The sequence below is a fragment of the Globicephala melas genome, chromosome Y, assembly GCF_963455315.2.
Source record: "Globicephala melas chromosome Y, mGloMel1.2, whole genome shotgun sequence".
Classification (NCBI taxonomy): Eukaryota; Metazoa; Chordata; class Mammalia; order Artiodactyla; family Delphinidae; genus Globicephala; species Globicephala melas.
The window spans coordinates 5,236,351-5,250,027 of record NC_083336.1 but is presented as its reverse complement, the minus strand read 5'-3'; the positions used below and the strand labels follow the sequence as shown (position 1 = coordinate 5,250,027).

Below are 13,677 nucleotides of genomic sequence, written 5' to 3'. Positions count from 1 at the left end.
CTGTATAATGAGGATAAGAATAGCAGTCAATAGGACTGTGGCAATAATCAAATGAGATAGTAAAATTCATAAGTAAATGAAGCACTTCCTATAGTAGCCAGCCCACAATATTTATTAGACATTTTTATTTGACCAGTTAGTCTGCAGTAGTTATTCCCAGAAAGGAAGTGGCCCTGTTTCTAATTCATTACCATTTGTATTGTCATACATTTTGTGCATGCTATCTTTAGAGGTTACGTCTGTAAACAGTATTGACACACAACCTTTGTCATCTGAGTAATAGCATTTATTTATATTTATCATCAGTATACTAGCTTTTTTAGCAAAATTTCAGCTATCCCCTAGAATTGACTATAATTTACTTCTGGGGTTTCTACTTCTTCTTGAATAATTATTGGTAAACTGTCTTCTGTTAAATCATTTGTTATCCACCAAAGATTTCTACTAATTATTTTTCATATCTTTTTGTTAATAATTATTCTTCACTCCAATCGTGTGTGTGTTCTGTCATGTCTTCCTATGCTCTTTTAGGCTTATTATTAGTGCAAGTATACAATGATTATTTACTTTATACAAAATATGCAAAGGAACATAATTGAAAACAAACAGTTTCGGGGCTTGCCTGGTGGCACAGTGGTTGAGAGTCCGTCTGTCGATGCAGGGGACAAGGGGTCGTGTCCCAGTCCGGGAGGATCCCACATGCCGCGGAGCAGCTGGGCCCGTGAGCCATGGCAGTTGAGCCTGCGCGTCCGGAGCCTCTGCTTTGCAATGGGAGGGACCGCAAACGTCAGAGGCCGGCGTATAGCAAAACAAAAACCAAAAAACAAAAAAAACTGTATCATAATTTTGACCAGTCTCTAAGAAAGGCAGGATTACAAATTAATCTCAGGCTCCCACTTAATATAAAACAATTACAATATTTCCACACTTTTGTTTTGAACCCTGAATTATGTTTTTAGACGTTGTGTTCAATGTGCTCAGTACATCATTTTCCCTCACAATAACCCTATCTGATCATTCTTTATCATCTTGTTTCTGTAGACTGGGTAAATTTAAGAGTTTAGGTAGTTTCCCCAGTTTCATATAACTACTAAATTTTGAAGCTTAGATTATTTTTTGTCTGCCTTCCTTTGTATCATATTAAAGTACCATATGCATTTTATCTTGTAGACATTCACGTTTCTGTTTAAAATTATTTGAACAGTTCCACTAAAAAATAAAGTAGGTAGCATATTTGCATAGCAAGCAAAATGCTTCATGATCTGGTCCTCCCCATTTCTCATGTATCAAAAAATCCCTGAACTCTCCCTACTGATTATATGGAAGTTCACATTATTCCCCCAAATTGCCTTTTACTTTTTTTTTTTTTTTTTTGCGATACGCAGTCCTCTCACCCTTGTGGCCTCCCCTGTCGCGGAGCACAGGCTCCGGACGCGCAGGTTCAGCGGCCATGGCTCACGGGCCCAGCCGCTCTGCAGCATGTGGGAACTTCCCGGACCGGAGCACGTACCCATGTGCCCTGTCTCACCAGGCGGACTCTCAAACACTGCGCCACCAGGAAAGCCCTTCTCCTTTATATTGATTAAATTAAAGCAACTGGGAAATGTATGCAGTAAAAAAGTAGAGAACACATTGTGTCGTTGCAGTTTTCTTCAGAGTTTCTCCCGCGAGTTGCTCTCGCCAGTTGCTCTCGCGAGTGTCTCTCTTCACCCCTCCCCCACCTCTACATCTTTCATCTTCCCTAACTCTAGTGCAGCTCATCCCTTCTTCCACCCAGCGCTACATCCGGTTCCTTATCATCTTTCTATAAGTAGAGCGCTTGCTCTTGACCGTTAGTTTCTTTAGCGGTCGTCTGAAGAGACGCGGGAGGAAGACTTCTGAAGAAGAGGACAAAGTAAGGTAAGGAATTCGGCATTTTAGGGAGGAGAGAATAATTTATACCTCAGGAGAAAGAGTTGATACCTGTATCTTCTCCTGTTCCCAGAGAAAGCATGGTAATTCAGATTTTGATTTTTCTCTCAGGCTTTCTCTGTAAGATTTAAGAGCCGAGTAAGTTGTGTTTGTAGACATATGTCTGAATATACACTGTCTCCAGAAGTCTATCAGTTGTTCTTGAACAGTACGTTTAAGTTTTGTTCTTCCAGATAATCAGTTCCCAAGGCAGCAGTGGAAAGCCAGTGAAGTTCCTGGATTTTGTCCGTGAATTGAGAGGGTGGGGAGAGGGGTGGAGATAGGTTTGAAATGCTGTGGGAGGGAATACCGAGTAGATAATTTACCTTTGATTAGCGGCATACCCTCTTTGCTGTTTAACTTGTTTACACCTGGGGGCGGACTGAGAACTTTACCTTTGATTAACGCGTACCCTCTTTGCTGTTTAAGTTTTTTTTTTCTCTCACTTGCGGGTAGTGGAGCGTACACCAGGGCGCCATTTTGTTCCGCGTGCACTTTTTTTTTCCTTACGGGTTTTCTTTGTGAAAGCAGAGGTACTGAACAATAGAGGCAAGATACCTAACTATTTTAACTTAAATGATTTAAAACCTGTAACTTTAGTTATCAGATGTCAAAATGTTGATTCACTTGACAAAAACCGTCAGATTTTAATTTTGCACATAAAGTATGTTACTCTCTTTGGACCAGTGTTTCTTAAAGTCTCTCAGTATAAGTAAAACAGTTTAAATTTCCCTCAGTAAAGGATGTAACTCCCTCCTTTGCTTTTATGACTTACCATTTTTGAAGTTTAAACAGTATTTGATGCATAATCAAGAAAAATGTGAGTAGATGGGAAAATTTTGAAAATAATGTTTAAGGTATTTTCTGCACAGTTCATAAAACTTATTAACTGTTAGATGTGTAGAATCCAGGAGCATTTTTTATTGCTTATTTTTTTGTTGTTTTTTGGAAATGAAGCGTTGAACCCTGCAGCTCAAAAGAATTTACAGTTGCCTTCTAATCTGATTTTTACATACAGGTTTTTGTAAGAGATCTATAAAAAATGGAGCCTTTGTTATGCCAGGGCTTATTTTGCTTTGTGTTTCAAGTTTCCTCTCTTTTAAGTAAGAAATGGCAAATAATTTCACTGATATTGGGTACTTTACTTGAGTTTTAAACAGGTGTAATAGTTTGATACTTTTGGCTTATAATGTATTTTTTGCTATGAGTATAAAGATATATTTTTAATTACTTACAGAAAAATGGTGGAAGCAGATCAGCCTGGGAAACTGTTCATAGGAGGCCTCCATGCTGACACCAATGAAAATTCTCTGGAAGTGGTATTTGGGAAATATGGTCACATTATGGAAGGTAATTTTTAGAACCAATATATATATCTATTCAAAGCAAATGTGTATTAAACATACACCACTGGACAGCTAAGTTATAATGCTTTTTCTGTTTTTAACACATGAGCACTTTTTATTTAAGTTTCTACTTTTTATTAGGAAAGCACTGGGCAATGAGGGAAAGTGTACACCTTAGGGGCTCCTACTACTGAGAAGGGAAAAAAGCAGCGTTATTTTCTTCCCCCGACCTGTGCTTTGCAGCATGCAGGGTCTTAGTTACCTGACCGGGGATCAAGCCCACACCGAGTGGCATGCGGCATGTGGATCTTAGTTGCCTGAAGAGGGGTCAGACCCGTGTCCCCTGCATTGGGAAAGTGGAGTCTTATCCACTGGACCACCAGGGAAGTCCCAGGGCTTTTTAAATATACTGTAGTCATAGGACATGAAATGGGAAGAGATATGCTAATTGTAGAATGGTTGAAATTATTGACTCTATTTTTAAAATACTGGAAATGATATAAAATGGAAAGGGTTTTTTTGGTTTATGTGTTTTTGTTTTTTGTTTCAGTGTTAAGTAACTTTCAGGAGGTTGTTACTGTACTGTGTCCATAACATCAAATTGAGTTAAGGAGGCCTTATGAGAAATTGTCAAAGGATTGATTATTTTGAAAATATGAAAAGTTCAATTTTATGTGAAATTTTAAATTAAAAAGATTTATGTGTATTACAGTTATTTTGATGAAGGATCGGGTAACAAACAAGTCTAGAGGCTTTGCTTTTATTACTTTTGAGAATTCTGCAGATGCAAAGGATGCTGCCAAAGATATGAATGGAAAGGTAAGAGTCTTTTAATAATATTTTGTGTTCTCCATTTAATACTATTTCTAGATTGTTTCTCTTTTTTCTAATTTTTTAAACTAACATAATGCCATATAAGCCTTCACTCTCCTTTTTGTCACATAAGTGCTGGATTGTCTGGTTGGAAAGAGATTGAAATTAACATTAGCTTTAACAATATATTTTAAACCTGTTTTAGCATTCAAACATAAAAGTAAATAAGTTTTAGCCTGTAGAGCTCTCCCCAATATCCCATACTGTTTCTGTTTTTTTTTTTTGCTGTACGCGGGCCTCTCACTGTTGTGGCCTCTCCCGTTACGTAGCACAGGCTCCGGACGTGCAGGCTCAGCATCCATGGCTCACGGGCCCAGCCGCTCCGCGGCATGTGGGATCCTCCCGGACCGGGGCATGAACCCGTGTTCCCTGCATCGGCAGGCGGACTCTCAACCACTGTGCCACCATGGAAAACCCCCATACTGTTATTTTTAAGTCTCGGCGGTTTTTTCTGGTGGGGGAGCGGGTACGCGCGCCTCTCACTGTTGTGGCCTCTCCCGTTGTGGAGCACCGGCTCCGGACGTACAGGCTCAGTGGCTGTGGCTCACGGGCCTAGTCGCTCCGTGGCACGTGGGATCTTCCCGGACCAGGGCACGAACCCGTGTTCCCTGCATCGGCAGGCGGACTCTCAACCACTGCGCCCCCAGGGAAGCCCAAAACTGTACTTTTAATTGCATATTTGCTCCAAGATTTTTTTTATATTGTAGGTAATATTTTTCCCATTTTATATTGCAGGTAATATCTTTTTATATTCATCATACTGTGAATTGTTAATTGTTAAAATTACCTCCAGTGCTTCTCAGTTCTCATAGTGTGGAACACATACATTAATTCCCTTTTTCTATAGCTTGGTTTCTGGTATGCTGCAGGCACTTGGCACATGTTGACCCTTTTACTTTACTTTCATATTTTAAGGTATGGTAGTACCTAAAAGTTGACTTTGACTCATGATTTTATTTTGGGTGCAGAGATAAAGTTGCATTATGAAGAACAGTTGATGGTGATCCGCCACCCCCATTTTCTTTGTTTTCAAGCACAAGAACGCGTAGTCTGTGTAGACATTAGTCTTCACTTCTTTATTCAACAGATATTTTATTGGCAGGCATTGATTTAGCAATTGATTAATGGTTGTGGGTAAGACAAAATACCTATTTTCTTGGACACTTGTGTTCTAGGGTGAAAGATGAGAAGCATACAAGTAAAAATAAATGCAATTTCATATGGAAAAATATTAAGGGAAATAAAGTAAGTAATTTCATTAGAGCTTAAGGGGAGTGGTGGACACTATGTCTATACATATAGATCTAACAATGTTATATCCTGAATGTTGGGAGGGAGGCAGCCATTCATAAGTCTATGGGAAATATTTTGGACCCAGAAACAGAAAAGGAGGTCCTAAGGTGGGAACACATGGCTGTTGAGGCTGTTTGTATTGGGCCAGGGCCCATCCATATCCACCAGAAGTCTTAGTAGGAATTCAGCATTTAAAATTGTTTTCCAAAAATAACATGAAACAGCTAGAGTGTTTTATGTAGAGCAATTATATGATGATTTGCATTATGTTTTCAAAAATTACTTTGGCATCTATAGAAGGTTAATTTAGGAAGCTGTTGGAAGATTAAGAAATGTAAGCATTTCTGAAACATAAGAATATGAAGTAGTATTATAATAAGTTACTCTTTGGGGACATGTTTAAACAATTGAATAAGGCAAGAGATGTTAAGGACCAGATAAGTGCTCTATTTAAAAAAAAAACCAGGGAAATTATTAGAAGTAAATACAGAACAACAATCATGTTGGAAAATTTTCTTTCTCTTAATATTTAATAAATGCTAAAAATAATTAGAGTAGGAATAACCATTTTGAATAATGGATAATTCCATTATTCCAATGAATAATTTTATTTTTTAAATGACACGTATACTTTTATATACCCTTGGGACACTGAAAACTTTGAATGGTAGAAGTACAGAAATGAAGTGAGTTTAGTTATCCATTATAGAAAATAAAAGGGTATATTCTCTCATGATAAGTGAGAGGTATTAATCTTCTTTTAATACCAGAGGACATTTCAGGGAGCTGTAACTGCCAATACATACACTTTGTGTTGGATGACTTACTGAAAGACTGTTACTAATTAAATCTCATTTATTTGGCACGGTGAAGGACACAATCATTTCAGAAGAAAATGTTTGCTTTGTGGAAAAAATACTGATCTTGAACTAGTGCAGTAGTAAATAAATTTGATGTAATGTTACTAATGTTATACTTAATCTTTTTAGTCTTTGGATGGAAAAGCAATTAAAGTAGAGCGAGCCAACAAACCATCTTTTGACAGCGGTGGTAAACAGAGACCACAACCTCCTGCAAGAAACAGGGGCCATCTGAGAAATCCGAGACATGGAAGAGGAGGAAATGGAAGAGGAGGAAATGGAAGAGGAGGAAATGGAAGAGGAGGAAATGGAAGAGGACGAAATGGAAGAGGACGAAATGGAAGAAGACGAAATGGAAGAAGACGAAATGGAAGAGGAGGAAATGGAAGAGGAGGAAATGGAAGAGCAAGAGAGCATCCCTCACGTGGAGGACACTTGGGTAATGTTTTAAAATACAAGGCTGCAGCCATAGGACCGAAAAATCGTTAAGTTTAACTGTATAGAAACATCTCAGTTTTTATTCCATCCTTTATGAGCAAAGTAGTCTGTAAGAATTATTAGATGATGAATTACATTGATAGAAGTATTTCTAAGTTGTAAGGACTTATTGTAGTTATAAAATGACTTAACTAGATAATATGCAAAAAGTTAATCACCTTACAGGGAAATAGCATAAATTTTAAACTAAATTCAGTCTCTTTTACCATTATTACTAATTGCCTCTTTTCTTCAAGAAGTTTTCTACAGAGTGTACTACTATCGATCATACATTAGAATTTTTCACTTTAGGGCCAATAACTTTATATGAGTTTAAGTCAATGATTCATTAATAATCTATTAGAAATACATTGATTAATTTTATTCTGAGAGTAGACTTATTGCATCATAAAAATACTAGAGAATCTTGAAAACTACACCGCGGAAAATAAAAGTCACTCAGAATATCCACAATTCAGGGATAAACACTTCATATTTTAGGTTTCACCTTGCAGTATTTGTCTTAAGTGTATGTGTTCAGAAATCTAAGCAAATCTCCATTGTCATTTTGATATGAGGCTTTCCTCCCTGGGTCTGTTGTTTGCATTTGGGGGAAAATACCTTAGGGAAATAAATAGGGCTTTAGATTCTAAAAGGTGTCTTTGATTCAGGAAAAGAGTAAAAACCTCTGCTTCAGAAACATGTATGTTTTCTTTCTGTGTGTATTAGAGGAGAAAGTCGTTGAAAATATATTTTTTGAATTTTTTCAGAGAAGTTTTCTACTTAGTAAGAAAAGGAGGAAAAGCACTTTGTATTTCAAAAACTTCCATATATTTAACAACCTTTGCTTCACCTATTAACCATAACCAGTCTTCAGAAATAAAACATTTGGTTTCTTTTTGTGTTAATTAGATGTGTGAATTTTAGGAAATGTTTTTTGAAAGTTCAGTTAAAGGGTGTGCCCATTTTAAGATAACATAGTTTTGTTCTTTTCCCACTAACTTGATCTTGAGAAAAGTTTACCAGTTCGTATTCTGCCATGTGTAAGAATACTCATTTTTTCTTGCCTGTGGCACTACAGGGGAATTGGAATATATCTAAACATCTTTCTGGTTAGAAAGGTACAACATAAATTTTCAGTATTTAATGTGCATTTCTTAAATACTATTAAAATTGAACGCAACATAGCCCTTTTCACTGAAAAATCAACATTAAGAGTTGATCTGTGACTAACACAGGCTTGAACTGTGGGTCAACTTACAAGCAGATTTTTTTTCAATACATACATATTACATCACTACGTGATCCAAGGTTGGTTGAATCCATGGATGCAGAACTAGGGATACTGGGCCAACTGTAAAGTTATAAGCAGATATTCTCCTGCAAAGGGGGTTGTTTGTATGTATATACTTAACTGTTAGGTAATGCATTTTTTATTCATCTTTTTTATTTTTAATGTTTTGATCTATACCTAGGATGGAGCGGCTGGGCCCATGGGCCATGGCCGCTGAGCCTGCGCGTCCAAAGCCTGTGCTCTGCAACGGGAAAGGCCACAACCGTGAGAGGCCCACGTACCGCAAAAAAAAAAAAAAAGCTTCCTTGACACCAGAATTATATAACTAATAACTTATCATCTTCCTCCTAAACTGATCAAAAATTCAGGTTTACATTTAATTTATCCAGGTTTTTCTGTACTCTCTGTCTTTTCCCCAAACTGCTTTCATACCAGTGGTTCTTGAATTTCTTGCTAGATTTTCCAAACTGACTTTTACAGTAAGTCTTTGAACTGTACTAACTTATGTGTCATATGAGCAAACAATCTTACTGGTTTAGACAAATATGAAAGCTGAAGACTGGGGTAATTGTTTAGTGAAAATTTATAACAATAAGTGAAACTTGACCAATGAAAAAATGTTGATTCTAGTTAACTAAAAAGATTTCATTTAAACACAGGTTGTGGTGGATATACTCCTAGTCTCAATGCGAGTTCTTCCAGGGGACCCTTTCCAGTTAAAAGAGGACCATCTTCGAGAAGTGGAGGTCCTCCTCCTAAAAGATCTGCTCAAAGACCAAGCAGTAGTGAGATGGGAAGACAAGGTAAATGCTATGTAATGCAGAGACAGTTGATTCTTATTAATGAAAGTGAGCTATTTTAAACAGAATGTTTAAGCAAAATGGAAAGTGAGAAGTATATGAACATGTTTACCAATCACTAATTTATTGATTGATTTGTGGTTGGGAAATAATCTTTTAGTTTCTAATTATACATGTAGTAGGTGATTAGCAGTGCAGTGGGGAAAACATTGCTTGTATGTCCATGTTTGCTATAGAATTCCTCTTAATTTAAGTTGTTGCTAACACTTTTTGGTTAGTAGGCTTCTTTATCACATAGTTTGAATATCAGAATTTTCATGAAAACTATGTCCTGTGAGAGAATGTTCTGGTCTGTAGAGTAGTTTAGCTATGTATATTGGCCACCTGGTTTTTTATTTAATTATTATAAACAATAACTGAAACTTGCCATATGAACTGTAGTTTGTGCTCTTAACTTTTTTAGCACTGTTTTCTGATCCTTAATATGGTACGGACTTGAAACAGTCATTTTCAAATTGCCATTTTATGTGTAGAATATTAATGAAGCCAAATGTAGCACGGTATTGACTTCCAAATACAACAGAAGCTAAGAAGCCTACCCTTTCCATTATTAGATGGTTAGCCTAGTGAACAAACAAGAGAAGAGAACAAACAACGTCCTAGTGACCTCTAGGAATTAGGAATAAGAATTAACACATGAAGAGAACATTATTTATGGGAGATAGTTTCATATTTTGGAAGTGGTACAGTGTTTTTCAAATGAGCCCTTTATTGCTAATAAACAATAGAAGTCACTATTGCTATCATCATAAAAGGTCAATAATTAAGGTTGTACACATAAAGGAGAGAGCCAACCACTTGGTGATTGAATATGTGACAGTAGTTACCAAAAATTAATTATTTGCTCAAATTTTGAGAAGTTTTCCCTACTGCTGGTAATTGAAAGGGTATGTGAAATGTATAGGGAACGGGAGATGTACCGAAAATAAAATTTTCAGTGGTATCATTTAAAGGGAAACAAAAATGTGCATAAATGGAATTTTAGAAGGAGTAGTTTTTTAAAATGATTTTGGAGAGAGGAAGGATATCAGACTTTTGAATTTTTCTTCGAAACATTACTGTCAATTTTGAGATACTTAAACACAAGCATTTTTAAATTAAAGGCTCAGTGTCACGTGGAAGACAAAATTATGGAGCTTCTCCTCACAGAGAGCCAGTCTCTTTTCGGAGAGTTGGCTATATGTCACGAAGAGATGGTGGTTATGCTACTAAAGATAGGTAAGAAAAAACACAGTATATGAATTAAGCCATGGTTAATTTTGTTGTTCTTGCTGAAATTTACCTAACACGAAATTGAACATTTAAAAGTGAACAATTCAGTAACATTTAGTACACTTAACAGTGTTATGCACCCACCAGCTCTGTTCAGTTCCAAAACATTTCATTACCCCAAAATAAAATTAATAAGCAGTCACTCCCATTTTCTCCCGCCTTGTCCCTGGTAGGTGCCCATCTGTGTCCTTATCTATGAATTTATCTAATCCTGAATATATCATACTAATGGAATCAAACACTATGTGACCTTTATTATCCAGCTTTCCCTTAGCATAAATGTTTTCAAGGATCATTCATGCTGTAGCATGAATCACTACTTCGGATCTTTTTTTTTTTTTGGCTGACTAAATATTCCATTTTATGTGTGGTTAACATGGTTTGTTTATCCATCTGTGTGGGTTATTCCCATCATAGTGCTGTCATGAATACTCCTGTACAAGCATTTGGGTACCTGTATTCAATTCTTTTTGAGTGTATATATACTTAGGAATGGAATTCCTGGGACATATAGTAATTCTTTAATTTTTTAAGGAACTGCTAATCTTTTCCACAGAGCCTGTACTATTTTACATTTCTGCCACGCACATACATGATTTGTTTCTCTGCATCTGCACCAGCACTTGATATATTCTGTTTGTTTTTTTTAAATTATAGCCAGTCTGATAGGTGCAAAGTAGATATTTCATTTTGGTTTTGAATTGCATTTCCATAATAAATACGTTGAGCAGCTTTTCATGTCCTTGTTGGTTATTGTGTATCTTCCTTGAACAAAAGTATATTCAAGTCCTTTGCCCGTTTAAAATTTTTTGTCTTTCTGTTGTGTGAATTCTTTATATATTCTGGATATTATAAGTTGCATTTAAAATTTTATCTGCTTTATTTAACTTATTCAAGCAGAGCTTATCCAAGCTCCCGAGACAGCAAGGATTATACTCCACCACGTAGAGTCAATGCATACCGTTATTATGGACATTCAAGTTCTTGGAATGATCATCCCTCTGGAGAACATAGGTAATATAAAGTTTTGTGTTTTTATCAAATAAAAACATTCTTTTAAATTATGTGATCGTGACACGTAATTTAAATCTATGTCATTCTTTTAAATTTAGTGATCGTGATGGCTGTGGTGGAAGTCGTGATAGAGATTATTCTGAATATCGAAGTGGAAGGTCTTACAGGGATTCATATGGGAGTTACGGTAAGAGTCCAGTTACAACCTGTAAATCATAGAATTAGACTTAACCAGATCGTTGTTTACTCTAATTTTACTTCAATTCCTCAAAGGTAAAACTATGTTTAGCATGGCCTTTTTGATAAATTAAAGACCTTTGAATTATTTTCTTAATAGCTCACTTAAAATGCAATGAAGGGTAAATTGACAGTCTCATCTTTTTTTCTCATTACAGAAAAACTATTTTAACATTTTTCTTTTTTTTTTTTGCGGTACGCGGGCCTCTCACCGTTGTGGCCTCTCCCGCTGCGGAGCACAGGCTCCGGACGTGCAGGCCCAGTGGCCGTGGCCCACGGTCCCAGCCGCTCCGCGGCATGCGGGATCCTCCCAGGCCGGGGCACGAACCCGTGTCCCCTGCATCGGCAGGCGGACTCTCAACCACTGCACCACCAGGGAAGCCCCTATTTTAACATTTTCAAATAATCAGTAGAGTGCTGTTAAAAGTATGAAGCATAGGAACATTATGAAGGTCAGAATTTCAGTCCATTTTCAGAAAATAACATTTACTTTAAAATAAACTACTTAGGCTGAAAAATATTGCTCACTCTTTTAAATAAATGTGAAAGCCCTTCACTGTTGCTACATAGTTTATATTTTCATAGCAGAGACAGATAAAGCTTATCTTTTCAAATATTTAGCACTTTAAGTCATGTTATATGATACCAGAAAAATTTGTAATGTTTAAATTTAGTTTATGAATCATTAACTTCACAGGTGACTCCCGTGGTGCACTAGCAGCACAAAGGGCCCCTGTGACTTACGGTGGAAGCAGTCGCTATGATAGCAATACAACAGATGGATATGGAGGAGGTCCGGAAGGTTACTCAAGCAGCCAAAGTAATACTTATTCAAGTGGTCGTGAGCGTGGAAGACAAGAACAACCAGGGTTTCCACCCTCTGTGAATGGGGGCTACCTTGCTCCTCGTGACTCATACAGTAGCTCAGGTTGTGGGGCTTCCAGGGGAGGTTATGCGGGAAGCCAATATGAATGAGAGGGCCAAAGCAGATATTAAAAATAACACTCAGTTATGTACCAAATGTTCTTTACAAAGGAAAAGTTTAAGTTGTTTTCTTTAATTGATGCTTGATTACTACTAAAACAAAAATGTTGGTTTGGGGGGAAGAGGCATATATTAACTTTCCCTTTATGAATATTCAGAGAAAATGACAACATGGAATTATTCAAAGTACTTTCATAGTTGTTAATGTTAGTTGAAAAGTAGAAGTTGTGTTTAAAATGTAATGCTCAGAATTTTCAGAGTAAAAAATTTCATGAAATATTTCTTGTTAATTATACTGCTGAGTTAAGCAAGCATAAAACTTTTGTTTGGAGGATGAATTGTGCTGTTTGCCTAAACTTTTCCTTTGTGTCTTTGAACATGAATGTATTCAAAATTAAGCAATGTGTTATTTCTCCATCGCAAGCTGTGACTGTTCTCCAGTTAGGCTAAACAAATTACATGTTCCTTTTTGAAAGCTTAAACATATAAAAGGTTTGAGAAGTCTCCAAAAAGGCTGAAAAACAATGTTTACATTATTACTGACATTCTATGTGCCTTTATCCTTTTAAAGCAAGAGTATAGGGCTTCCCTGGTGGCGCAGTGGTTGAGATTCTGCCTGCTAAAGCAGGGAACACGGGTTCGAGCCCTGGTCTGGGAGGATCCCACGTGCCACGGGGCAGCTAGGCCCGTGAGCCACAACTACTGAGCCTGCGCGTCTGGAGCCTGTGCTCCGCAACCAAAAGAGGCCGCGATAGTGAGAGCCCCGCACACCGCGATGAAGAGTGGCCCCCGCTTGTCACAGCTAGAGAAAGCCCTCGCACAGAAACGAAGACCCAACACAGCCATAAATAATTAATTAATAAACTCCTACCCCCAACATCTCCTTTAAAAAAAAAAAGCAATAGTATAAATGAAAGGAAAATTTACACATGTGAATGTAATGAGTTTAAGAAATCTTGAGGTTAAGTATCTATTTTCTGATCCATATTCAAGTGGCAGATGACCAACGTGGGAATAATGATAATAAAACCAATTTTCCACTAAATGTAAATGGAACCAGTTAACTTTTCTGAGTATATATCTTAGTGAAAGTTAGTACCCCTGGATTGTAAAACATTGGGAAACGTTTTAAGTACTACTGTTTTTAACTTTATTTTGGCGTGCCTGTGCCATTGGAGCCAGGAGTTCCCGCTCCAAAATCAGGAAATCAGAATCCG

The 13,677-nt window shown here is 37.1% G+C and overlaps 1 protein-coding gene across 1 annotated transcript; it reads left to right on the top strand.

Annotated features, from left to right (window-relative positions):
- Positions 1–3,191: 3,191 nt before the first annotated feature.
- Positions 3,192–12,451, top strand: LOC132594639 (RNA-binding motif protein, X chromosome-like). The gene is made up of 9 exons (XM_060293111.1): positions 3,192–3,300; positions 4,009–4,115; positions 6,452–6,603; positions 6,739–6,761; positions 8,753–8,896; positions 10,057–10,168; positions 11,111–11,239; positions 11,338–11,426; positions 12,174–12,451. Exons 1-9 carry the CDS (start codon positions 3,192–3,194, stop codon positions 12,449–12,451), a joined length of 1,143 nt encoding a protein of 380 aa, XP_060149094.1.
- The last annotated feature ends 1,226 nt before the right edge of the window (positions 12,452–13,677 follow it).

Excerpts from the sequence above, each read along its gene's own strand:
- LOC132594639 (XM_060293111.1), top strand. The coding sequence starts at position 3,192 with ATGGTGGAAGCAGATCAGCCTGGGAAACTGTTCATAGGAGGCCTCCAT. Across the intron at positions 3,301-4,008 it reads ATATGGTCACATTATGGAAG|TTATTTTGATGAAGGATCGG; the intron begins GTAATTTTTAGA and ends TGTGTATTACAG. Across the intron at positions 4,116-6,451 it reads CCAAAGATATGAATGGAAAG|TCTTTGGATGGAAAAGCAAT; the intron begins GTAAGAGTCTTT and ends TAATCTTTTTAG.